The 25,690-nt window shown below is 45.0% G+C and overlaps 1 protein-coding gene across 1 annotated transcript in view; it reads left to right on the top strand.

Annotated features, from left to right (window-relative positions):
• The window catches only part of MBOAT1 (membrane bound glycerophospholipid O-acyltransferase 1), a 108,918-nt gene extending 83,640 nt beyond the window's left edge, over positions 1 to 25,278 (top strand). The window contains exons 8-13 of the mRNA XM_082730997.1: positions 912 to 1,104; positions 6,402 to 6,505; positions 8,832 to 8,896; positions 11,101 to 11,233; positions 13,187 to 13,338; positions 23,980 to 25,278. Of these exons, the coding sequence (XP_082587123.1) occupies positions 912 to 1,104; positions 6,402 to 6,505; positions 8,832 to 8,896; positions 11,101 to 11,233; positions 13,187 to 13,338; positions 23,980 to 24,106 (774 nt within the window). The 3' untranslated portion in view covers positions 24,107 to 25,278. The remainder of the gene's footprint in view (positions 1 to 911; positions 1,105 to 6,401; positions 6,506 to 8,831; positions 8,897 to 11,100; positions 11,234 to 13,186; positions 13,339 to 23,979) is intronic.
• The last annotated feature ends 412 nt before the right edge of the window (positions 25,279 to 25,690 follow it).

The following is a 25,690-nucleotide window of genomic DNA, read 5'->3' as shown; positions in this document are numbered from 1 at the left end:
ATTTTATTTATTTATTTGTCAGAGAGAGAGAGAGAGAGAGAGAGAGAGAGCAAGAGCGAGCACAGGCAGCGTGGCAGGCAGAGTCAGAGGGAGAAGCAGCTCCCTGCGGAGCAAGGAGCCCGATGTGGGACTCGATCCCAGGACGCTGGGATCATGACCTGAGCCGAAGGCAGCTGCTTAACCAACTGAGCCACCCAGGCGTCCCCCTGGAAGGCTTTTTGAAGCTTTCCATCTCCTGCTCAGTCCCGGCTCAGGCATTTCAGAACTTGCACGGAATCCTTCCGAGCTAAGCCGCTGTCTCCTTGTGGTGATTCAGACCCATGTCCTTGACTCTGCTGGTGACAGAAGTGGAAGTCAAATGGTTATTTCTTTCCGATGGAAGATTGCCACCCTGTAATGCTCTCTCTCTTATGTTTTGGGTAATTAAACTACCTTCCTTTTCGGGCCGCCCGGGTGGCTCAATCCGTTAAGCATCTGCCTCCAGCTTAGCTCATGATCCCAGGGTCCTGGGATCGAGCCCCACGTTGGGCTCCCTGCTGAATGGGGAGTCTGCTTCTCCCTCTCCCTCTGCCCCTCACCCTCCTACCGCTCATGCTGTCTCTCAAATAAATAAATCTTAAAAAAAAACACCAAAAACAAACTACCTTCCTCTTGTTGGTAGAATGTGCTGGTAATAGTATCCTTCAATTTTAGATACATTCAGATCTCAAGTGTCCGAGGTATAAACTGCATTTGCATTTAGCTCCTGTGCTCAGGATCCAGTCTGTGTCCTAAGAATGTTGCCGCTCCTCGTAAGGAATATTACCACGGCAGCTATTGGAGCAGCTTGTCCCTAACGTGCCCTTGCTGCAAGTGTTTTCCTCATACCGGAGTCCTGCCTGGTTACACGGATTTTTTTTCCACATTTTCAGAGAGCTGTGATACGCAAGTTGTGCATGACCTTGGTGTCTCTCCTTCTGTTTTTGACGCTCACGAAGTCCTTCCCCATCACCTGCCTGACCGATGACTGGTTTGTTCATAAAGCAAACTTCCTGACTCGACTGTGCTACTTATATATTGTCATGCAAGCTTCGAAGCCCAAGTATTACTTTGCCTGGACATTAGGTACGTCTGCTGGAACGGCCCTGAGTGAATAAGGGAAAAGGGAGACTCCTGGGACGGCCTTCCCAGAACAGCATGTCGGATCATCTCATCAAAAAAAGTTCAGTGCATGGTGGAGGCCGCTCAGCCAGTATCGTTTTATACTTCCCACCAAAGCACTCCTGTGTCCCGCGATCCATAAACTCAATGACCTGAGATAAGAGCAGAGCCGTCCTGGCGGTCACTTCGACTCTGTTATTAGCAGATGTCCAAACTTGGAAGCGCCCCCCACCAGGCAAAGCTTCCCAGTCGTACAGTGGAAAGTTAGAAGGGAAGATTCCAGAATGATCCGGCCATCTGGTCATGTTTCTGGGTTGTGCATAATAGAGGGGATATGCTTTCAACGTAGTAACACACGTGCTGACTTAGGTCACATTTTCTTTTTAAGAAATTGGTGGTTAAAAAAAAAATTGTTGGTTCAGCTTTATGCCTTAGAAACTGACTTCAGGTGACTTCTTTTTTTTTTTTTTTAAGATAGAAAGTTCGACTTTGATTTGCTTTTCTCTCTTTCCTTACAAACCATTTTAAACTGGAAAAGTTGAAAGCTTTGCTGGAGTGAGCAGTAAGTCCTCTTGTTTACTTGCCGGGAACGGTGAGGGTTTGTGATAAGGCACGGCAGTTCAGGAATGGAAATTTAAGTTCTTAGCCAAAGGTGACCTGGGGCTTGATGTCAGGGAGCCCTGATTTGGTTTATTAAGTCAAATAGATGATTAAATTCCGTGCCTAGTGCTCAGCCCGTGCTCCCTGAGTGAAGGCGTAGCACTTAATTGAGTTCCTTTTCTCTCATTTTCATGCTCCAAGTTTTTATCCCCAAATTAAAGCTGGTAGCTACCAAATTATTTTTAATTTTTTTATTGCGATATGATAGAACACAGAATTTATTTTAATCCTCTCTAGTCTACGACTTGGCGGCATGAAGTTCATTCCCAGTGTTGTGTGACCATCCGCACTGTCCATCTCCAGAACGAAATTTTCCATTCCCCCCAATAGGAGCTATACCTATTAAAAAAAAAAAAAGATAACTCCTCATTCCTTTCTCTCACCAAGTCCTGGTCTAAATAATTTTTAAAGGTCGAAATGTTCAGGGAGAAGTTCAGTCCAATGCAGTGTTTTGGGGGCACTTGGCCAGAAAGATGGAACTGAGGGATTTAACACATCTGCAGCGGGGGAAGTTTTGTTTGTTTGTCCCCTTTGGTTCAGTTCAGAGGGTTTTTTGTCACGTACCAGGTTCTGTGGTGGGGGAATGCGAAGGTAAGCCCTCTTGTCTGCCATCAGATTGTTAAAACAGTCTGCGGGCCCAGAGACCGGCGTACTGACCAGGCGGTAACGTGAGGAGCTGTCCCCAGGCCAGCAATCGGGGGTGGGGGGGTGGTGAATATAGACTGGTTGGAATAAGGCTTCAAAAGCCTTATTCCTCTTGGTGCACCTGCTTTATGACTTAAGGATGGTAATTTCTTCTGTAGGTAAGCACGATCCTTACTATGGTTGGAACCCTGCTTGGAGCACGAGGCTTAGTTTCCTGCGTGAAATACTTAATGTTTCCACTTTGCTCTAACCTGAGTGTGTGTGGTTGTGAATGAGAGAGAGAGAGAGGAAGAGATAACAGCTCACTCTCCTTGCTGCCTCCTACGTCTTCACTCACTCTTCCTTTTCTCTCCCCTCCCTATCTTTCCCATGCCCATATTCTGTATCCTAGGGCTTAAGGGCTGGCTTCTGGACTAAATCAGCTCCTGCTTTAGGAGGAAGGCAAGGCCCTGTGTGGCTTCCTAGGGAAAGTCTAACGCGAGGTGGGTTGTGCCGGTGGGGATGGGGAGGGGGAGGGGGAGGGGGTTCTAGGCAACAGGGGGCATCTGGCATTGTTCTGGCTTTTTGGGAGCGCCCCAGATTCTGGGAGAATCCTTTTCTGTGGGGAGCTTTCTCCGTGGGCTTGGCTCTTTCCCATACCCCCTTCCCTTTAACTTTTTTTTGGGGGGGCGGTAAGCCTCAGGAGAAATACTTCATGAATTTGTGTGGCCTCAGTTCGAACTTTGTTATGGTTTAGCTTGCATGGGCTGGTCTGAAATTAACCTTTGTATTATTTATGAATAAGGAAGCAGTGACTAGCCTAACAGGGACTATTTAAACCGCTTAAGCGAATAATTGTTTTATCCAGCTCCTTAAAACATCATTTGCATATAATTGATGTACTCATTATACGTGATTATGAATTTAATCCTTAAAGCTGGCCCCTTCTTGAATCTCGGCTGAGCTGCACCGTGTTAGGCTCGTTCTCGTTACTGTTTATATTGAAATAATGAAGGCAATTTTCTTTGGGCTTAGTGTACCATTCTGGTTGTTTTTCCCTAATTAGTACTAATTAGTGAGACTCCACTTCAGCCCAGGCTGTGTTCCAAGGAAGGATCGCAACCTCCACAATACAGGCGTCCAAGTTAATTTATCTGTAATAATACAGTAGACGATACAAGTAAAGCCAGTTTGGGGCTGGTGAACTTAGAACCTCTAACCGCTCAGAGACAAGAACCACGTCTTGGATAAACCGTGGTGGAGTGCATGATTCCCAGCAAACACATTTCCTAGCCCCTGGCGGGGGGGGGGATCAGAATCCTTTCTAGCATTCGGAGCCTGGCACTGTTTACCACCTGTGTGATCTGAATGGTGGCCTCACTGAGTCTTGGCAAGATGGGTCGGTGGGGAGCAGCAGTGAACGTTTCTGGAGGGCTGACTTGGGCTCTGCACTCCGAGTCCCCTTCATTACTTCTTTAACTCTTGCAACGAGGCTTTAAGACAGGTACCACTCTAACATCCATTTTCTTCCCAAGGGAATGGGCTTCTAGAGGACAGATGGCTCTCTTGAGGCCAAATGTTCGCTCTGTAAAGACACAGAAGCCAGGGGCTCTGCCCCTAGAGCCCACCTCTCAGCCAGCATCTTCTCACCCCTGGGAGCTTTTGTAAAGTCCTCGGAAAGGTCGTAGGCCCCCAAAAGAGAAGTGGTGGTTCCAGGTGTTGGGCGAGGCCAGAGGCAGGAGGAGGACTTGAAGGGCTGCTGGTCCCGTACCGTCCGCCAGCCCTGGTTTTCGGCTCCAGCACAGACCCCAAAGGGGCTCCTCTTCTCTTGGTTCAGCTCATCTTGTCACTCACCATTTCTAACCACACATTTAAAACTTCGTTCCTCAACGGGCACAGCCCTGCTTCGTTGTTCTTTTCTTTTTCCACTGGGTTCCATCCAGGCGGCTTGGGAGAACGACTTAGTGGCTCTCAGGACTTCTCATCCTTCCTTCTGAAGGAAACCAGATGATCTCCAAGCCAAGCACAAGATAAGCAGTGTGCAGTCACCAACTGTGCCGAAATAAAGGAGACAAACATAGAACACGTCGTTTTTCTTTAGAATAACCCTTCAGAAGTCACTCTGGAGCTGGACTTGAACTTCATTGGGAAAGAATGAATAGAGCCTCAAGAAAGAGTTCTCCGAGATCTCCCCAGATCTAAGACCGTACAGTGCTGTGACTTAGCTTACTTATTTTTTATTTTAATTCCAGTGTAGTTAGCATAGAGTGTTATTCGTGTAGGTATGCCATATAGTAATCCAACACCTCCGTGTGTCACCTGGCACTCATGATGACCAGGGCATGCCTTAGTGCCCATCCCCTGTTTCTCCCATCCCCCACCCCATCTGCCTTCTGGGAACCATCCATTTGTTCTCTGTAGTTCAGAGTTTGTCTCTTGGTTTGTCTCTCTTTTCCTATGTTTGTCTTGTTTCTTGAATTCCACATAGGATTAAGATCCATGGTATTTGTCTTTCTGATTTATTTCACTTAGGATTATAATCCTCAAGACCCATCCATGTTATTGCAAGTGGCAAGATTTCATTGTTCTTATGGCTGAGTAATATTCCTTCTTCTTCCCCTCTTCCATCAGTGGACACTTGGGCTGATTCCATAGTTAGGCTATTGTAAATAATGCTGCTATAAACATAGGGGTGCATGTAGCTCTTAGTATTTTTGTATTTTGGGGGCAAATACCCAATAGTGTGATTACTGGATCATAGGGTAGCTCTATTTTTATTTTTTGAGGAACCTCCATACTGTTTTCCACGGTGACTGCACCAGTTTGTATTCCCACCCACAGTTCGAGAAGCTTCCTTTTTCTCCGCACCCTTGCCAACACTTGTTGCTGCTTGTATTTTTTTAGCCATTCTGACAGGTGTGAGGTGACATTTCATTGTTGTTTTGACTTGCAGTTTCCTGACGCTGAGTGATGTCAGGCATCTTTTCATGTGTCTGTTAGCCATCTGGAGGTCCTTTTTGGAGAAAAGTTTGCTCACATCTTCTGCCCATTTTTAAATTAGATTACTTGGTTTTCGGGGGTGTTGAAGTTGATTTTTTAAATAAAATATTCTAACAATTAACGAACTAAGTGAAAAGAGACAATTAGCCTTTTGGTCTTCATAATAAAAGTATGTTGATTTCATCAGATCTCTATTTGATTACAACATGGCATAATTAAGGAATTAGAAACATTATACTCATGGCAGGGGGACATTTTCTTATAGTGCTGTGAAGTGGAATAAAGATGGAAACAGGAGCTTTCTCAAACTGAGTGTGGGTAGGATGCTTTGGTAATTGGGTCCATGTGTGGTCTCCATGGTGGCTGGCCCCGAATTCACATCTCTAGCTCTGCTCTTTGTCTTGTGCTCTAAGCTTTTCTAACTATCTTGGCAGCCCCGGCTAATACCTACTGGCATGTCATGCTTAATACGTCCAGAGCAAGCTCCAGTTTCACTTTCAGAGCTGGTTCTCCTCTTGACTTAATGCTGTGCCATTCATTTCATGCCATCTTTAATGACAGCTCTTGGACCTGTCCAAGTCCCCTCAGTTCCCTGTTTCTTCTGGCCTCTGCTTCTGAGCTTAGACATCTCCCCTTACATCAAGTGGGTCACTAACTCCTGTTGCTTTGTTCTGATTCATTTTTCTTTTATTTTCATTTTGCATTGTAGGAGGCTCTCTTGCCTTCTTACTAAGCAGGCGCACACTAAATGCTAGTGAATGAATACAAATGAATGAATAAAAATTAAGGCCACCAAAGAGCGCAAAAGGTTTCTGGGATTTATAATGGTACCAGTCTTTTCAATTGTTTTGGTTTCTTTTCCAAGGAGAAACTACTGCCTATTTCTCAATCTGAAAGCTAGATAAACATTTAATATCTCTTAAAGCAGCAATGTGACTTTTGTTCCATATCTGAATGTGTTGTTTTAAAAACCATAGCTGATGCAGTGAATAACGCAGCTGGCTTTGGGTTCAGCGGAGTGGATAAAGATGGCACTTTCTGTTGGGATCTGCTCTCTAACCTAAACATCTGGAAAATCGAGGTGAGTCTATTACACTTTTGAATTAAGCTCCCACGGTGAATAAAGCAAATGGTTTGCTTTCAGTGGTATCCCTGGGAGCTCTTCCTCAGAGTGTCCAAGGGAAAACGCTCAGGGCATCCCAGGTCCAGCAGGTTCCTGGACGTTCTGCGTCTTAGAATTTTTTCCTGTCTTTGTACAGATACCCACTTTCTTGACAGTTGTAAAGGTTCAAAGCATGACATGCAGAAATCTGTAAAAGAGCCAGGAAAATCTTCCTGTTGTTTACATTCCTGTACTCTCAACTAGAAAGTACACATGTCATTTTCTCTCGTTTCACGGACCACTTTCTTGAGTCAAGAGTACAGACGGAAAGCGCATGTATTTAGATTTTGAATATTGCAAACATTCTCTGTGGCCCCTTTTAAAACATTTCTAATCCAACTGCTTTTAAGAAGAACGGCCATGGCACATAGCTTTTAGGCCACTAGAATCCGTGTGGTTTTTGTCTTTCGTTGGCTTTGTTCTTGGACCACACCTCTGAAGATGAGGACATCTTCAGAGGTGGGCTTTTTGGGCACATCATTCTTGGTTTTCCTGGCATTGTGAGCAGAGTGGAAGGCTCCGTCTTTGACCCTTTCCTCCTCGCTGCGGGGTGGGAGTAAGGACAAGGTTCTCAACTTACAGAAGGACTGATTCTCTAGCCAGGTGACTCAGACGTGCTGTTGGTCGTGGGTTCCCCCCAGCACAGGGCAGGCGGGGCGCCACTGGAGAGTGAGCAGGAGGGGAATGTGCAGTTAGAGTAAGAAACCAGGAATGTGGAGACTGACCACCTGCTTCCCGTTAGATGGACGCTTGGCCAGAAGGAGACATGGCGGATGTTCTCCCCCTTCTTGATGCCTGAGTTGTCTCTTCATCTTAACTGGCTTAAACCAAGTTGCAGCCTCCAGAACCATTTCTCAGTTTTGGAAAAGCAGTGTAGATAATCTGCAAGGTTCTCCTTTCTACACAGATGACGATCCGAGGCAGTCCCACTGTGTTATGACTTTGCTCCCTCTTCCCACTAAAACTTTCTCTTCCTCTAAAGTCTTGGATCACTGCTGGCTGCCTCGGAGCGCTGTGGATACTTGTACTTTCCAGAGGCTCCCTTTTGCCTTTGGCGGCCCACCAGTACACCAAGACACAGTCCTTTCACCGTGGGATGTGGTCTGGGCAAAGGGCTAAGCTATGAAGTTCTATCTTTATTATTGAAGAAAACTAGATGGGGAGTTTGCATATTTGGTAAAGTTCACAGCAAAGAGCTAAGGAAAACCAAGGAAATCTGATTTAGCTAAGGTACATTGAAGCTGTGCATATAACATTAGCCAGCAAAGATATAAATAACATCTCTCAGGGTTTTGAAATAAAAAGTCATAATACAATATGTACCCTCTGTCTATCAGCTCCATGCATCCATCCATCATCTCTCCTCCTCCCAAACATACTGTGTTAGGCCAGTCAGTGCGTGGGCTAGGATTTTCTTATGGTTGAAATAGAAAAAAAGTGGCACTTCCACCTTTATTAGGAATTCCGGTTCTTGAATGTTTGCTTTATGCTTTCTAATACCAGCCTTTGATAAGACCTTTTTTAAAGAAAAAATTTAATTAACATTTATTTAATGAGAAAACCCACTTGATGGCTTATTTTAGAATCTCTCTTCTTTGGTACCTGAATCATTGCCAGTTGGGTGATGTTTGCTTTTTTTTTTTTTTTTTTTTTTTTTTGTACTGAGACCCCTTCATGTATGAAATCACACACTATTCTAATATCCTAAATATTAGAATTCTAATTGTTGTATTCTAAATACAACTGGAAACATTTGAACCTGAGTGGCTATTTGTAGAATAAGTTCACAAGACAGACCTAGTTTATAGACGGCTACCTAGCGAATGATGACAATTTTAGGCTGTCTCCGGAAAGGCCCTAAATCGACATGATTAAACTTTTCCTGCGGCAAAGCCTCTTTGAGACTGTTTAGTTTTAAAACTCAGATGACTTTAAAAAAAAAAAAAAAATTTTTTTTTTTAACCAGAGTGGAAGAACGACCTAAAGGACATTCCTGCAGTCTTCCTATAACTTGAAAATAAATTTTGAGGGAAATGAAGACTTTGCAAGCCAAGTTCTGGTGCAAAGTCAGTCTTACAAATACCGGAAAATTTTACTGCGTAGGATGGAACAGCTGATTTACTCTTGACGGAGGAGTCTCCGTTGAAATAGCACATCTCTGGCTGCCAGGGAAATTCTGGGGATGACTTTCCATTACTTGGCGTATTTTTAAAGCTAATGATAGGTGTTATTTTCTTCTTTCTAGACTGCCACAAGTTTCAAAATGTACTTAGAAAACTGGAATATTCAGACAGCGACTTGGCTAAAGCGGTAAGGAAAATACAAATGACCTCATCCCTCATGGCACTGGGATAGGTTTAGATGGAAGTCACCAGATGACCGGCTGCTCTGCCAGCCATGATGCGGTCACCCGACACTTTTGTTTTGTATGAACGTCTATGCCCTGGAAGTGGAGAAGTAGGAAAGCAGTGATGTGAGGAGGTCACAGTGCAGTGTATTTATTTTATCGGATCGCTTCCTAGTGCTGTTCCTGGGTATCAGCTGCTCACTTCCTATTCATAGCAATCCCACGGGAGGTTAATAGTTAGCCCCACTTTACACATGAGGAAAACGAAACACAGAGAGGTTAGGTCACTTGCCCAGAGTCACACAGCCGATGAGGACTAGAGAAGAGCCCCAACAGACCGTTTCCAGGGCTGGGCTCTTACCTAGAGGAGGGTGCATTGCTCAGACATCAAACAGGGTCAATGTCAGCATCAAATCACTGATGATCTCCATTTACACCTAGCATTAAAGGCTTTGTGGTATCCCAGATGGTTATGCTTTTTCACTTTGTGTTTTTTGTTCATGTTTTTGTCCTTTTGTTTCTCTACACATTCCAAAATTGGAAACCTCACTTAGTATAGAACTAGTAATATGCTATGCTCGAAGCAACAAACTCCAGCTCCTGTGTATTCCTATCTTATGCGTGCAGGGAGAGTATGAAACTATCAGGCTGGAGATCCTCTTTTTGATCCATAGTGTTTTTCACAGGTCACAATGTGGGGATAAGAGACAAGGTATAGTAACAACTCCAAAGTAAGCTCATGCACTGTGATCTGAAAGTTGGTCTGAACATGCGGTTTTGGAAAATTTGCACCTATTATTACTATCAATTTTGTCAGTAGTTTATTTTTAAAGCTTTTATTTGACAGCAAAAGAGCACAAGCAGGAGGAGTAACAGAGAAGGAGAGGGAGAGAAGCAGGTTCCCTGCTGAGCAGGAAGCCCAGTGCAGGACTTGATCCCAGGACCCTGGGATCATGACCTGAGCTGGAGGCAGATGTTTTACTGACCGAGCTACACAGGAGCCCTGTATTTTAACAATAATTTTAGCATAAAACTCTATTTCTGTATATTGGGTAATCCCAGTGTACCAAGAATCCTACCATCTCCATTAGGAGTTTATGTTCTAAGATGACTGAACATACACGAGTACATAATAAATTAAAAAAATATTAAAAAATCATTTTAGAAAAGGAAGTATCTTCTTTGTACTAACAATAAAGAGTGTAAGAAACCAATACCTGGGCAAACTACCCCATTTTAACGAAACATTGCAAGGGGCATCCCAGTCCCGTGTTTCTCCCCCGAGATGCATTCTTTGTATGAAAAGGGAGCCATAATCTCTAATCTGGGTTCAGATCGGTTACTTTTGACAACCCATACGGAGCAGCATTGGTGTTTACTATTTGAATTCCGATTGTATTTTGTATTTGGGTCCTCTTGTTTACTAAACCACATAATGCCATTGGCGATTTGTAGATTGAATTTGTTTTAATAAACCACCAAGGGTCAAAGATCTTCAGGTTATCTGCAGACAACTTCCAAACCCTCACGATATCACTTTTTAAAGCACATTCATGGATTGAAATCCCATGGACACTGTAAGATCTGAAAAGTCATGCAGCTGACACACTGATTTTGTGCTAGAGTCATTGCCAAGAGAGAGGAAAAGGTTTGCTGTGGTGGCTAGTTCGGTGGCAAAGGGGCCAGGTTGGAAAGATGAATTAATTTTGATTAGATGAGCATATCTGCTTCTAAAGATGCTATCCGGATAAAAATTTTTAGTGCCAGTGGCACTTAACCATAAGTATTCATGATAGATTAGGGTATTGGTGGAATAAGCTTCTATAAGGCATAGAGTGACCACTTGGACTTTTATTAGATATAATTAGATTTAAATAATTATTACATGTATTAGATTTATATAATTAAATTATTAGATATAATATGATGGTGTCTAGATCATTTAGTTCCACACACATCAAAGGTTGAAACTTCATATTCTTTTCCCCAAATGATTGGACTGTGAATGGCCTGTTTGGTAGCATTCAGGACATGGAGTTCAGGCTGCAGGGATTGTATTGAAAGTCCCTGATAGAGAATTGATCAAATGGTTTTTGGATGGCCTGAAGACGCAAACGTAGGTAGACGCTTCTGGTCTGAGCTGTAACTCGTGCCTTCCTCTCCATAGAGTGTGCTATGAACGGGTTCCTTGGTACCCCACGGTGCTCACCTTCTTCTTGTCTGCCCTGTGGCATGGTGTCTATCCTGGATACTATTTTACCTTCTTAACTGGAATCCTCGTCACAGTAGCAGCTAGAACGGTAAGCTTCTTTTGGTTGTAGGAGCTTTTCCTTAATCATCTATTCACCCTTAGAGAAATACTTTGATATATAGGCATTGTGGGCCATAAAATGAACTATCTACATGTTATTTATAGATGGTGTTTGCAAAGCAAAAGAATTTTAGGAGTAATGAATGTATAATACCTTAAAAAGATGGAAACTTTTTAAAAAAGAGAGCATCTGAGCGCGTGAGTGGGGGTGGGAGGTAGCGGGAGAAGGACAAGCAGACTCTGTGCTAAGCGTAGAGCCCAAAGTGGGGCTTGATCCCACAACCCTGAGATCTTACCTGAGCCGAAACCAAGAGTTGGATGTTCAGTTGACTGAACCACTTAGTAATTGGGGTTCTATAGGCTTCATTTTGATTATAGTCCTCTTAATTTCTTAGTTCATTAGCCTAAGTTTAGAAATAATTCACAGTCTGTGCAGATGGTAAACTTGTAACCACTGGAACTGTGTTGTCAGAGATTGCTCTAACTTTTCATGCTCTCAGGCCTGATCCAGTAAATTTGTATAAAATTCTTTGTGGATTTTATAAATTTGGTTCTCTAGGTTTTTGGGGTAGCCTTCAGTTTGTCCTAGAGTGTTCCTATCATCTGCTGAGTATAGAGCAGGACGATAAAGACATAAAAGATATACCTACCCTTAAAGAATGAGATGAGCATGTATGTGAGAAATTGCAACTCCGCATGCTCTGACTGTCAAATAAGGTTTTGTATTTGATTTAGTCGCAATTTGAAAATGATCGTGGCTTTCCTTATTCAGATGCCAGGAATTTTTAATGACATTTGTCAAACTCTATTTTGGGTGTGAATTTAGGAGCACCAACAGAGCTATTCACTCATTCTTTAATTCATATATTCTATGAATATTTCCAGGGCCTTCCTATGTGCCAGTTTAGGTTCTAGGCACTGGGATACCGCAGTGAACAAGAGTCCCTTCCCCGCGGAATTCCCATTTTAGTTAGGCGAACGTTTGCCGGAATATATGTGTGAACAACAATGATAATTGATTACAACTTATGCTGATCAGTGTACTTTTTGAATAAAGTATGTATTGTACCTGGGAAACAGAACACATTTTCTCTTCTGCCATTCATCTGCCTAGATTATAAAAGTAAAGAACAAATGGCCAGGACACACTAAAACAAGGAAGAGAATTTTATTAATATATCCAGATTTATTATTCCTGAAGATGTCTTTAGCTCTGTGATCTCAGCTGGTATAAAAGCATTGACTTATATCAAGCCTTTCTTTTGGATGGCCTGGAAATATTTTTTCAAATGAGTTAGGTAGAGGGTGGAGAGGACTGATAGGCTTCCCAGGAGAATGAACTCAATAATGAAATGTCTTATGGGCTTTCTGATACACTCATGCATTCCCACTGGAGGGAGCTCTGGCTCTCTCTTGAACTTGGGGCCGAGAAGAAGTTTTTAACCTACCTCAGAGCGTGCCATTGTTTTAGCTGTGCCTTTGATTCTTGGATCTGGGAATTAGGTTTCTTTCTGTATGTCAAAAGACCTACAAATTAATTATCGGAAAATGAAATTTTCCATAATTAAAAGTGTATCAGATTAATGTTTGCTGACATGGAATAAGATTTTTGATGCATTACTAAATGAAAAAAAAAAAAAGGCTAGAAAATCTATGCCATCAGTGAAAATACAAATATGGGAATGTATGAGTAGAGAAAGGTTTGGGAGGTTATGTGCCAAGTTTATAAACAGTGCTTTTTTTCTGAGGAGAGGTCCAAAAAATAAATTTTTTCACTTAATTCTTTGTTCTTTGGGCATAAATATTTTTATAATAATAATAAAAACCATAATGGTACTTTGGATCGCCTGTATTCCTGAAGTATATGGCCTACATGCACAGAATAAGTTTTTATTTTTTATACCCACCTCTCACCCCCGGTTTTGCCTTCCTTGGCTTGCAGGTGAGGAACAACTTCCGCCATTACTTCCGTTCCTCAAAAGCCCTCCAGGTTGCATATGATGTGGTCACCTGGGCGGTCACTCAGCTGGCTGTCTCTTACACCGTCGCACCCTTCGTCATGTTGGCCGTGGAGCCAACCATCAGCTTATACAAGTGAGTCTCCATTGTTCTCAGGGGCTGATTCCTACCCTGGTCTGTTCTGTGTTTGACTTGGGGGTTGGTGAACTGGATCATTCAGCTTCAACGTAAAAATGTCCATAGACAGCTTCGAGAGGAGTTGCTTATCTGAGGGATCCCAGCAGACACATAGCAGTACCCCTGAGCGAAGCTGGTGGTGGGCAACCCTTTGGATATTCCAGACATAATGAAGGGACGCTAGGACCGTGAATTTTGAAGGGCTACGTCTGGATTATAAACTCAAGAGGGTGAATGTGCTGCCCTTGCTTCTTCTTCCCGGGGTCAGGCTATGTTGGAGTCTCAGGGGGCATCCTGAGAGCAGGGCCGAGGCGGGTGCGGGTAGCAGCTGGTGTTCACATGAAGAATTTATGGTGTGAGCTGTTGGGGGTGGAGGGGAAGAGATAGACCAGACCCGAGATGCCAGGTCTTTATAGTCAACCCCCAGGGGGCCTGAGGAACTCTAAACCTATTCTCTTGCTTACTTGTGCTATTTCACTCAGGTTGAATGAGTGTGTTTCTACTCATTTCTACTCAGCCAAGTGGTTGTGTGACCTGAGGCAAGTGATGACGCTCTTACCTGGCTTTTCTCACCTACAAGTGAGGTTAAGAGTAGATTCATTCACAAAGTGCCCTTTTAGGATTGAAATGAGGAGAACGTGCAAAGGGCTCAGCCTAGCCCCTGGCATAGTCTGTACTCGGTTGGCTCGGACTTGTATTGCACTGACTGAGAGCTTGTCCCGGCTTTTGGAGGTTATTCTGAAGTCCTTGCTCTGCTTTAAAACCGAACAACGCAAACAGGCCCTACCCCTCAGTGGGGGTTTCCTCATAGTTGTCCCACGGGTCAGAAATGATCAGAGCTGCTTTTCCTACTCAATACACAGATAGCAAGGTCAGGAGAGATTGTTTCTCCCACCCAGGTTATAGGAAAAGAAGGTGGAGGGAAGTATGTATTTCTAGGGAAGTCTGTTTCTGTACCACCACGTAGCTCGTAGGAGTTATGTCAGTATGACCTGGAAGCTGAGCTGGTTTATGCACAGATGTTTCTAGATGGGGGATGCCAGAATAGCCGGAAGAATTCTAGTCTCCAGCAACAGGAGCTCAGAGTGTAGCTGCTACAGAGGGAGGAGCACGAACCCTTTCAGCTCTGGAGTAAGAACATTGAAATTGAGCTCCGTCTTCAGAGAGAAATCCCCCTGTAAGTACCCCCCATTTCACTGAGCTCCCTCTTCTGAAAGATTTCCCCCTGTCACTATCTGAGAGAGATCTCGCCTCTCCATACCCTCTTTTCATGGAGCTGCCTCTTCTGCTGGTATCCCCCATCAGTCCCTCCCTTCACTGAGCTCCTCTTCTGAGAGATATCCCCCCTCTCCATACCCTCCCTTCACTATATCAGATATTTTTTATATATAAGAATTTATAATTTATATGTAAGAATTTCTTATATATAAGAACTATAGACTTTACTATACAGATATATCCGATAACCCCCCATACCCTCTCTTGTCACTCCTCAACCTTAACTGAGCTCCTCCTTCCTAACCTCTGTTCTTTGACCTCCCTCTTCTGGAGATATCCCCACTGTCAGTACCCCTCTTCGAGAGATTTTCCTTTTGTCACTACCTTCCCCTTCACTGAGCTCCCTAAGAGATAGCCCCACTCTTCCTACCCTTCCTTCACTGAGCTGCTGCTTCTGAGAGATATGTCCCCTGTCACTACTCCCCTGTCACTAAGCACCATCTTCTGAGAGATCGCCCCCTGTCAATACCTCCCGTTTCACTGAGCTCCCTCTTCAGAGATAACCCCCTCAGTATTTCCCTTCACTGAGCCTCCTCTACTGAGTGATTTCCCCTTTGTCACTACACTCCCTTTCACTGGGCTCCCTCTTCTGAGAGAGCTCCCCCTTCACTGAGCTCCCTCTAAGAGAGATATCCTCCCTGACAGTAACCTCCCTTCATGGAGCTCCCTCTTCTGAAATACACTTCCCTGTCAGTACCCCCTCTCTACGGAGCTCCCTCTTCTGAGTGATTTCCCCTTGGTCACGACGCCCCCTTCACTGAGCTGCCTCTTCTGAGTGATATTCCCCACCCCCCACCCCGCTCCATTCCCGCTCCATACCCTCCCTTCACTATATCAGATATTTCTTATATATTTATTATTTATATATATGAGAATTTCTTATATATATAAGAATTACGGACTTCTCTATACAGATATATCATACCCTCCTTTTCACTACTCAGTCTTAACTGAGCTCTCTCTTCTGAGGGATATTCCACTATAACTACCCCCCCTTCACTGAGCTCCCTCTTCTGAGATACCTCCTCTCAGTACCTCCCCTTCATTAAACTACCTCTTCTGAGATACTTCCCTGTCAGTAACCCCCTTCCCTGCCTTTCCTGAAAGATATTGTCCTCTTCAGTATCCCTTCGTTGAGTTCCCTCTTCTGAAGAGACATCCCCCGTCACTGAGAGATGTGCCACATATCCTTACCCTCCCTTCACTGAGCTCCCACTTCTGAGAGATAGCCCCACTCTCCCTACCCTCCCTTCACTGAGCCCCTTCTTCTGAGTGATATGCCCCCTGTCAGTACCCCTGTTTCACTGGGGTCCCTCTTCTGAGAGATGCCCCCCCATCAGTACCCTCACTTCACTAAGCTCCATCTTCTGACAGATCCTCCCTGTCAGTACTCTCCCTTACCAGAGCTCCCTCTTCTGAGATACCTCCATCAGTACCCCCACTTCACTGAGCTCCCTCTTCCTAGAGATATCCCTCCATCACTATCTGAGAGATATCACCCCTCAGTACCCTCCCTTCACAGAGCTCCTTCTTTTGATATCCCCCAGTCATTACCCCTTCACTGAGCTCCCTCTTCTGAGAGATATTCCTCTGTCACTACCTCCCCTGCACCGAGCTCCGTCTTCTGAGAGATATCCCCCCTCTCCCTACCTTCCCTTCACTGATCTCCCTCTTCTGAAAGATATCCCCCCTGTCACTAACCCCCGCCCCCCGCCACTGAGCTCCCTCCTCTGAGAGGTATCGCCCTGGTCAGTATCCCTGCTTCACTGAGCTCCCTCTTCTGAGAGATACCCCCCATCTACTAACCCCCTTTCCCTGAGCTTCCTCTCCTGAGATACCACCCCCTGTCAGTAACCCCCTTCACTGAGCTCTCTTTCCTGAAAGGTATCCCCCTGTGAGTACCCTCCCTTCACTGATCTCCCTCTTCTGAGAGATATCCCCGCTCTTCCTACCCTCTTTTCACTGAGCTGCTGCTTCTGAGAGATAACCCCCTGTGACTTCCCCCTTCATTAAACTCCTTCTTCTGAAGATAACCCCGGGTTAGTCCTCTTCTGAGAGATAGGTATCTTCTGAGAGCTGTCCCTCAGGGTACTACCCCTCTGAGATACACCTATCTTCTGAGAGATCTCCCTCTTGTTAGTAACCCCCCTTCACTGAGATCCATCTTCTGAGAGATATCCCCCCGTTACTAGCCCCCTTCACTGAGCTTCCTCTTCTGAGAGAGATCCCTCCTCTCCATACCTTCCCTTCACTGTTTCAGATACTTTTTTTTTTTTAAGATTTTATTTATTTATTTGACAGATAAGAAATCACAAGTAGGCAGGGAGGCAGGCAGAGAGAGAGAGAGAGGAGGAAGCAGGCTCCCCGCTGAGCAGAGAGCCCAATGTGGGGCTCGATCCACACATTATTATAAGTTATAATTTTTATATATAAGAAATCATAGACTTCACTATACAGATATATCACATATCCCCCCTCTCCAGACCCTCCCTGTCACCACTCAACCTTCACTGAGCCTCCTTTTTGAGGGACATCCTATCACTACCTCTCCTTCACTGAACTCCCTCTATCGAGAAATATCCTTCTCTGTACCCCCCTTCAATGAGCTCCCTCATTTGAGAGGTAACCCCATGGTTACTGCCCTCCCCCACACTCCCTGAGCTCCCTCTTCTGAGAGATTTCTCCTTTGTCACTACCCTGCCCTTCACTGAGCTCTCTTCTGAGAACTATCCCTCCTGTCACTACCCCCCTTCACTAGCTCCCTCTTCTGAAAGATGTGGCCCTATCAGTACCCTCCTTTACTGAGCTCCCTCCTCTGAGAGATATCCCTTTGTCACTACCCTCTCCTTCCCTGATCTCCCTCTTCTGCAAGATACCCCCCACTCCCTACCTCCCTTCACTGAGCTCCCTCTTCTGAGTGATTCCACCCATCAGTACCCCCTTCAGTGAGTTCCCTCTTCTGAGAAACTCCCCTGTCAGTAACCCCTTTCTCTGAGCTCTCTCTCCTGAGAGATATCCCCCTCTCCATACACTCTCTTTACTGAGCTGCTTCTTTGAGAGTTATCCCCCTATTCATAGCTCCTCTTCACCTTCACTGAGCTCCTTCTTCTGAAAGATAGCCCCGTAACTACCTTACTTCCACTGAGCTCCCTCTTTTGAGAGATATCTTCCCTGTTAGTATACACACTCACTGTTCCTTCTTCTGAGAGCTCACTCCCCTCTCCGTAACCCCCCCCCCCCCCCACGGAGCTCCCTGTTGGAGATATTCCCTCTCTGAGTAACCCCTTTCACTGAGTTCCCTCTTCTGAGAGATATTCTCCTGTCACTGTACCCCCTTCACTAAACTCCCTCTTCTGAGTGATACCCCCCATCAGTACCCCCTTCACTGAGCTCCCTTTCCTGAGAGAGATCCCCCTGTCAGTACCCTCCCTTTACTGAGTTCCCTCTTTGAGAGCTATCCTCCCTGTTCATAACCCCTCTTCACTGAGCTCCTTCTTCTGAAAGACATCCCCCCTGTTTCTACCTTCCCTTCACTGAGCGCCTTCTTCTGGGAGATATCTTCCTGCACTACCCCGCACCCCCCTTTCACTGAGTCCCTCTTGGGAGATATCCGCCCTGTCAGTACTAACGCTCGATATGTTCCTTCTTCTGAGAGCGCTCCCTCCTCTCCATAACCCCCCTCACTAAGCGCCCTATTGGAGATATTCCCTCTCTGAGTAACCCCTTTCGCTGAGCTCCCTGTTCTGAGAGATATCCCCCCTCTCCCTACCCTCCCTTCACTAAACTCCTTCTGAGAAATATCCCCCTCTCAGTACTCTCCCTTCACTGAGCTCCCTCTTCTGAGAAGTATCTTCCCTGTCAGTACCCAAATTCACTGTGCTCCTCCTTCTGAGAGCTACTCCCCTCTACGTAACCCTCGTCACTGTGCTCCCTCTCAGAGATATTCCCCCTCTGACTAACCCTCTTGACTGAGCTCCCTCTTCTGAGACATAACCCCTCATCACTATCCCTCTTCACTGAGCTCTCTCTCCTGAGAGCTATCCCCCCCCATCAGTACCCTCCCTTTATTGAGCTCCCTCTTTGAGAGATATCCCCGTATTCATAACGCCCCTCACTGAGCTCCCGCTTCTGAAAGACATCCCCCCTATTAGTACCTTCCTTTCACTGAGCTCCCTCTTCTGGGAGATATCTTCCTGCACTACCCCCATTTCACTGAGCTCCCACTTTTGAGAGATATCTTCCCTTTCAGTACACTATGTTCCTTCTTCTGAGAGCTAACCCGCCTCAGGAAGCTCCCTATTGGAGATACTCCTCTTCTGAGTAACCCCATTCACTGACCTCCCTCTTCTGAGAGATTTCACCCCTGTCAGTAACCCTGTTCACTGAGCTCCCTCTTCTGAGAGAGATCCTTCCTCTCCATACCCTCCCTTCACTGTTTCAGATACTTATATATATAAGAACTTCTTATATATGTTATAATTGTTATATATAAGAAATCATAGACTTCACTATACAGATATATCACATATCCCCCCTCTCCAGACCCTCCCTGTCACTACTCAACCTTCACTGAGTCCCCTCTTTTGAGGGACATCCTATCACTACCTCTCCTTCACTGAACTCCCTCTTCTGAGAAATATCCATCTCTGTACCCCCCCTTCAATGAGCTCCCTCATCTGAGAGGTATCCCCCTGGCTACTACCCCCTCTTCCCTAAACTCTCTCTTCTGAGAGATTTCTCCTTTGTCACTACCCTGCCCTTCACTGAGCTCCCTCTTCTGAGAGGTATCCCACTATCCGTACCCTCCTTCCCGAGCTCTCTCTTCTGAGGGGTATTCACCCTGTCAGTAGCCCTGCTTCACTGAGTTCCCTCTTGCGAGAGATTTCCCTTTTGTCACTACCTTCCCCTTCACTATCTCCCGCTTCTGAGAGATATTCCCCTGTCACTACACCCCCTTCACTGAGGTCCCTCTTCTGAGTGATACCCCCATGTCAGTACCTTCCTTCAGTGAGCTCTTCTTCTGAGATATTCCCTTGTCAGTAACCCCCTTCACTGAGCTCCCTTTCCTGAATGATGTTCCCCTGTCCATAACAACCGTTCACTGACCTCCTTCTTCTGGGAGATCTCTGCCTGCACCACCCCCATTTCACTTCCCTCCCTCTTGTGAGAGAGATCCTCCCTGTCAGTACACACACTCATTATGCGCCTACTTCTGAGAGCTAAACCCCTGTCCGTACCCCCCCTCACTGAGCTCCCTCTTCTGAGAGTTATTCCCCCTCCCCCTACCCTTTCACTGAGCCCCCACCTCTGAGAGTTAGTCCCCTTGTCAGTAGCCTCCCTTCATGAGCTCCCTCTTCTGAGAGATCTCCCCTGTCAGTACCCCGTTCCACTGAGCTCCCTCATTTGAGAGGTGGTCCCTGCCCCCCCACCCCGCACCTGCTCTGCCCTGGCTCTCAGCTGGTTTGCCCCCTCCATGCTCACCCTGAGGGCAGGCACACTCACACACAGCTCCATCTTCTTATCTGCTGCAGCTGTGACCTCCGGCCAATATTTGCCCTTTCCGGTCTACATTTTCACACGGAGCTGGTTTTGTTAGTGCTCTTGCTAGCAAGTCGTACCTGGCTATGCCCCAGTATTCTCAGGGCGTGATACTGCCGAGTGGGTGATTTTTTTTTTTTCATGTGGTAGCAGAAATGACCAAATACAACTCAACACCATTTCATACCTTATGTTTGCTGGGCACCGTTCTAGAAGCTGGCGAGAATGTGGTGAGAACAAAAGAGACATCAGTCCTGGTCCCACGGAGAGGCTAGTTTGATGGAGGAGACAGGCATTAACGGACCGATTTATAACTACTCACTGCAATCATTTTCTGAGTGAATGGTACAAAGATCAGACTCCCGACTGGCCATCCAGGGCAGCCTTGGGGTGAAAGTGGCCTTTGGGCTAAGACCTGGGCTACAGAGGAGGCGTGAAGATGGACATAGTGTGTGTGAGGATGGGAGGCTGGGGGGCGGGGGGCGAGCCGGAGCACTCGGCACTGCGCTCCAGATCAGGGAAGCATAGACAGGCCCCTTGTGCTAGAGGAGGCCTGGCACTGAAGCCCCAAGTGCCATGAGTGTTGGCAGAGGGTAGACTCTGTGGTAACCAGCAGTGAGCTGGGCGAGAGAGAAGCAGGGGTCAGGGTCCCTGTTTATCCTTGCAGGAAGTGGAAACTCAGAGTGGGTAATTGAAGAAAACTCACACAGTTGGACCAGAGTTTCAGACCCAAAGTTCCTTTACAGCAAGAACAGTAGAAAGAATGTTTCTTCGGGAGAAGCTGCTTGGGAAGAATGTTACTGGTGGACAATCAGGCTAAATAGGGATTTGTGTGAGAGAACATGCATGTAACGGACGACAGCGTGTTGGTTCCTACACTTGGGGGCTCTAGGGGAAGAATCAGATCCAATCCAGATCACCCAAGGAGATTTCCGTTTCTCTTCACACGCAGTCATTCCCTATCCAGACCAGCTCTGTCCCCTAGAAGTGTCTGCAATGACAGAAATGCCATCTGACATATTAGCCATGAGCACATGTGGCTAGTGTGACTGAGGAACTGAATTTTCAGTTTTATCTTCTCTTAATTAATTTGAATTTTAAGTCACATGTTGCCAGAGGCGATCCTAGATGGCTTCTCAAAAGGGAGCCTGCTTCTCCCTCTCCTGCTCTCCCTGCTTGTGCTCTTTCACTCTCTCTTAAATAAATAAAATCTTTATTTAAAAAAAAAAGCGTTTTCAGCATCTCTTAAGACAATCACTGAATCTCATGGAAGAAATGAAAATGGAATCATCTTTTAGTGGAGGTAGGTCTGGTTATATTCCAGATCTGTTCCCCACTGGGGGCTAATTGTGTCACCGGCAGTGAATGACAGGTGTATGCAAATCGGCTGCTCAGTCTGTCCTCCGCTGCTTAACATTTCAATTTCAGACATGCTTTATTTTTAAACGTCGTCAGTTTTCAATCTATCAGGACTTCATAACTTTAAATTCCTCCCTAATCTTCTTTCTTCTAAGCTGTAAATGAGTCCCAAGTGAGCACTTCAATGTGTTATGAAAGAACCTGTCTTCACTCAGAATGCTAGGACTAAGTACAGACTGAGTGAATTCAACAACAATTTCTTCACCATTGTGGAGTCTGGGAAGTCCAAGATCAAGGCGCCCCAGATTCAGTTTCTGGTGGAAGCTCTCTTCTGGGCTTAAGAAAGGCTGCCTTCTCACTGTGCCCTGACTTGGCAGAGAGAGATGAGAGATAGAAACACACAGGGACAGCTTCTGCTCTGGTTTCTCTTTTCTTATAAAGGCACTAATCCATCATGGGGGCCTCACCCCAACCAAATTACCTCTCCAAGCTCTACTTCTCCAAATACCATATTTAGTCCATAGCAGAATGTTGCTATGAACTCCTTTTGAAAAGCAAAACTACATACGTTAAGTATATGACCCTTAAATTCACGTGCAAGGATGTTAGAATTTGTACAGATATTTTTGCAGATAACAAAGTCCTCGAGCGTGGGAACTGTGCCTTGTTCATCTGTGCATCTGGAGTACCTAGATCAGCCCTAGCGTGCTCCATACATCTTGTTTTTCCATAATAAAAAGATAAAATAGGTCTTAAAATTTTAGAAAAATATGGTGGGTCAGAATAGGTTTCTAAACTTTGCCAGGGGTTTGAAATATTTTTCCCTTGACTCCTAAAATATGTGGCTTTAACATAATTGTTCCAGTGTAGCTCTGGTCACATAGGAGAGATTATGGCAAAACGTAAGAGCAAAGTATACAGATGTGCAGGCTGAAATTTATGCCTGTTGCGAACCCTACTTTACACCTGTTGAGCCAGTGTGTCTGTCTGTGGAACTCTTTCATTCTCTGTGTTTTGGTTTAGACAATAAAAGAGTTGCTCACTTACCTGGGGCTGGTTCGATTCTGGGAGCCCCTCATGCCCACTTTTACTTTCCATGGTTTCAGTCATGGTCATGTGCTCTCCGGAGACCAGTGATCCTCCTTCTGATGTATTTGGTCAGAAGGTCAGGCATAGCCCCACGCTGCTAATTTAAATCATCTCCCGTCATCACAAGAAGGGTGAGTATAGTACTATACTGGATTTTGAGAGAGAAGAGACCACATTTTCATAGTATGTGATTATAATTATTCTATTTCATTATTAGTTATTGTTAATCTTGTACTGTGCCTAATTCGTAAACTCTACCATAGGTAGGTACATGTAGGGCTAACATAGTTTATGGAGGGTTCAGCACTATCCACAGTTTGAGACTTCCACTTGGGGGTTTTGAAACCTGTCCTCCAGCTCAGTGGGGGGAAAGTATACCCTTACCTCGTATACTTGTCTTGTTTCCCATCCTCCTGAAGGAGGAGATGGGGGCTTTGCCTTTTTGTAGATCCTCGTTTAATGCTTTGTACATCCAAAGCAGTAAATGCTTATTGAGAGAATGAGTGAAGATGTGTTCCCTTCTGTTAGAAGTCTTGACTATTCTTCAGACATTTTGGGCGAAGTTTAGGGGATAAGTAAATTATCGGATTCCAATGTGTCTGACCTTCTGATCACAGAAGCTGAGGAAGGATACATGAATCCATTGTGGGTCTTTTCCCCTCCTTTTAACATTACTTTTTCCTTGCTCTTCAAACAGCATTGGAGAAAGCCTAAGTCAGCCTTTCCAAAAGGATCTAGAACAATTGTACAAATGCAAGCTGTTTCTAATCAATTACATTTACAGATACGCCCAGTATGGTCTACTCTGTGCTCAGTGTGCTGAACACATTTACGCAATAAAAGTCCCACAGACTCAAAAGCAACACTTGTTTCTTATTAGTTTGGATGAAAGCGATTTTCAGAGTTATGGAGTAAGCTTTGACAATCTGGATTCTTCTGGCTCCTAACACACACAAGAAGAACCCCTTATGCTTGAGTACATCAGCTAAAGTATAGGCTGTGTTTGTGTCTAGGGAACAGAATATAGGCTTTGCATTTTCCTGTATCCTCATATATTTTGAGTATTAGGGGATTCTGACTGTCTTGGGATTAATGTTCTTTGTCTGCTTCTGGCAGCAGGACAGTACTGTGTCTGTCTGCAGACAGGCTGATGAGTTTGCTATACCCAGTCCTGTGGCTTTGGCCCGTCTGTGGCCTGCTCACCTGCTGGAGGTTTCCGCGGTGTGGACTGAAGCTGATCTCTTGCTGGACTGCAGATGGTGTGATCACACGCATGTGACATTTCCCGTTTGTATCCTTGTGTGCAATTTAATTTTTGTGTATGTTTTATTCTAGGTCCATGTATTTTTATTTACACATCATAAGTCTCCTGATAATACTCTTTCTGCCAATCAAACCACACGCTCATATCCAGAGGCAGCCTCAGACTCTGAACTCCATTAATAAGAAAAAAAAAGACTGATCCCTCCAAGGAAGCTGAGCAAGTAAAACTGCAAAATGTCACAAAGAGAAGATCAAAGACTAAGGGTTCGCCAGGGACTTGGAAGTGATGTTTACATGCATTTTTTTTTTTTTAAGTGCAGGGAGTATTTTATAAAGCCTTTTATACGATTAAGTCAGCCATGTCCAGTTGATTTAATATTTCCGAGGACATTTGAGTGGTGTGGAGACTGTGCCGGCTTTGTAGACAGAGACTGGCCATTCTGGGCTGCTGGGTCTTTGCTTTTCTGGCATGATTTCCCATCCCTGGAACCCGGACATCTGCTCCAGAAGGCAGAAGGTGGTTGCCAACAGAGCTTGTCTTCCAGAACATACCCCAGCCAGACACAGTTGTTCCTCGGGAAGCTGCAGACCCTTTGAGCACAGCGACTACGCAGAAGACCGTGGAAGAGAGGATCCTGCAGGGAGGAGCCAGGAGGACTTGCTGTGAACACTTTAATGGACTGAAAGGCATGCCCTGAAGTAGGCTGCATTTTTTTTTTCCTCACAGGGATAGAACGCTTCCCTTTTTTCTTTGAACTGAGCCAAGATTGGAAATCAGAAAGTCTCCTGTGCGCGTACCCCAGGAGTCTAGGAAGGGCTACTGTTTTCCATTTCACATGCGCCCTCTGCCTTGCCCAGGGATGGCCTTGAGAAACACCCAAATGTTTGCACCACCAAAGGCAGCAAAATGTCTTTTAAATAAGTAATTTTAAAAAAAAAAAGGTAATTTAAAATTATATAGAAGCTTGGTAAGAAGCAACAGACATTTTTCTCTTTGCTCCCCTCATTTCATAGAGGTGTGAATGATCATGGCTGTGATGACACGTGGGCTGGTTTTCACTTTTCTGATTTTGCAGCTGATGAAATCAGACTGTTTTAGTTGAATCTGAAGATCATTTTTAACTTTGTTATGAATGTGCTGTGGTTCCTTTCAGGGACTTCTCTTGGGTAGTAATTCTATGTGGGAGAAAGAAACATGGTATCAAGTGTGCAAAACAATAATGGTGATGCTAATAATTACATGTTGCAATGGTGTGCTCTCAAATAAATGCCTCGGGAGAAGAGAACCTGTTCAAATCAGATGGTCAAAAATGGGATGCATACTGAATGAATACTGTGTTTCTATATAAAGGAAATGTTTCTGAACAGAAAGGTTATTTTTTTGTTTCTGGGAGTAGAGACCACACATTCTGAAGCATGTGTGTATATTTGTGTGTTTCAACAAATATGCACAAACTTAAGGTTTTTACTTGTTCAAATTTGAGCACTTATAACATCTTCATTTTGTCCTCCATGTCAGGCACTTGGACGGTTTGGGTTTTTGGTTTGATGTCCTATCTTCATTCCCAACTTTGCAGGTAGGCTTAAACCCCCTTTTACAGATGAGGAAATGGAGAATCAGAGGGACATTTGCTTACTGTCCCCACAGTCACAAAGTTAGTGATGAAGCAGAGATTAAAATCCAGGCAGTCCCCAGAGAGCTGCTGGCAGTTGGCATTTCCAAGAGGTATCCTTCTGCTTCTCTTAGGACAATGACACGTGAAGTGATGGCTTGTCCCTTGGA

Source organism: Mustela nivalis, assembly GCF_964662115.1.
Source record: "Mustela nivalis genome assembly, chromosome: 5".
Taxonomy (NCBI): Eukaryota; Metazoa; Chordata; class Mammalia; order Carnivora; family Mustelidae; genus Mustela; species Mustela nivalis.
The sequence above is the reverse complement of the archived record's forward strand: the minus strand, read 5'-3'. Positions and strand labels throughout refer to the sequence as shown.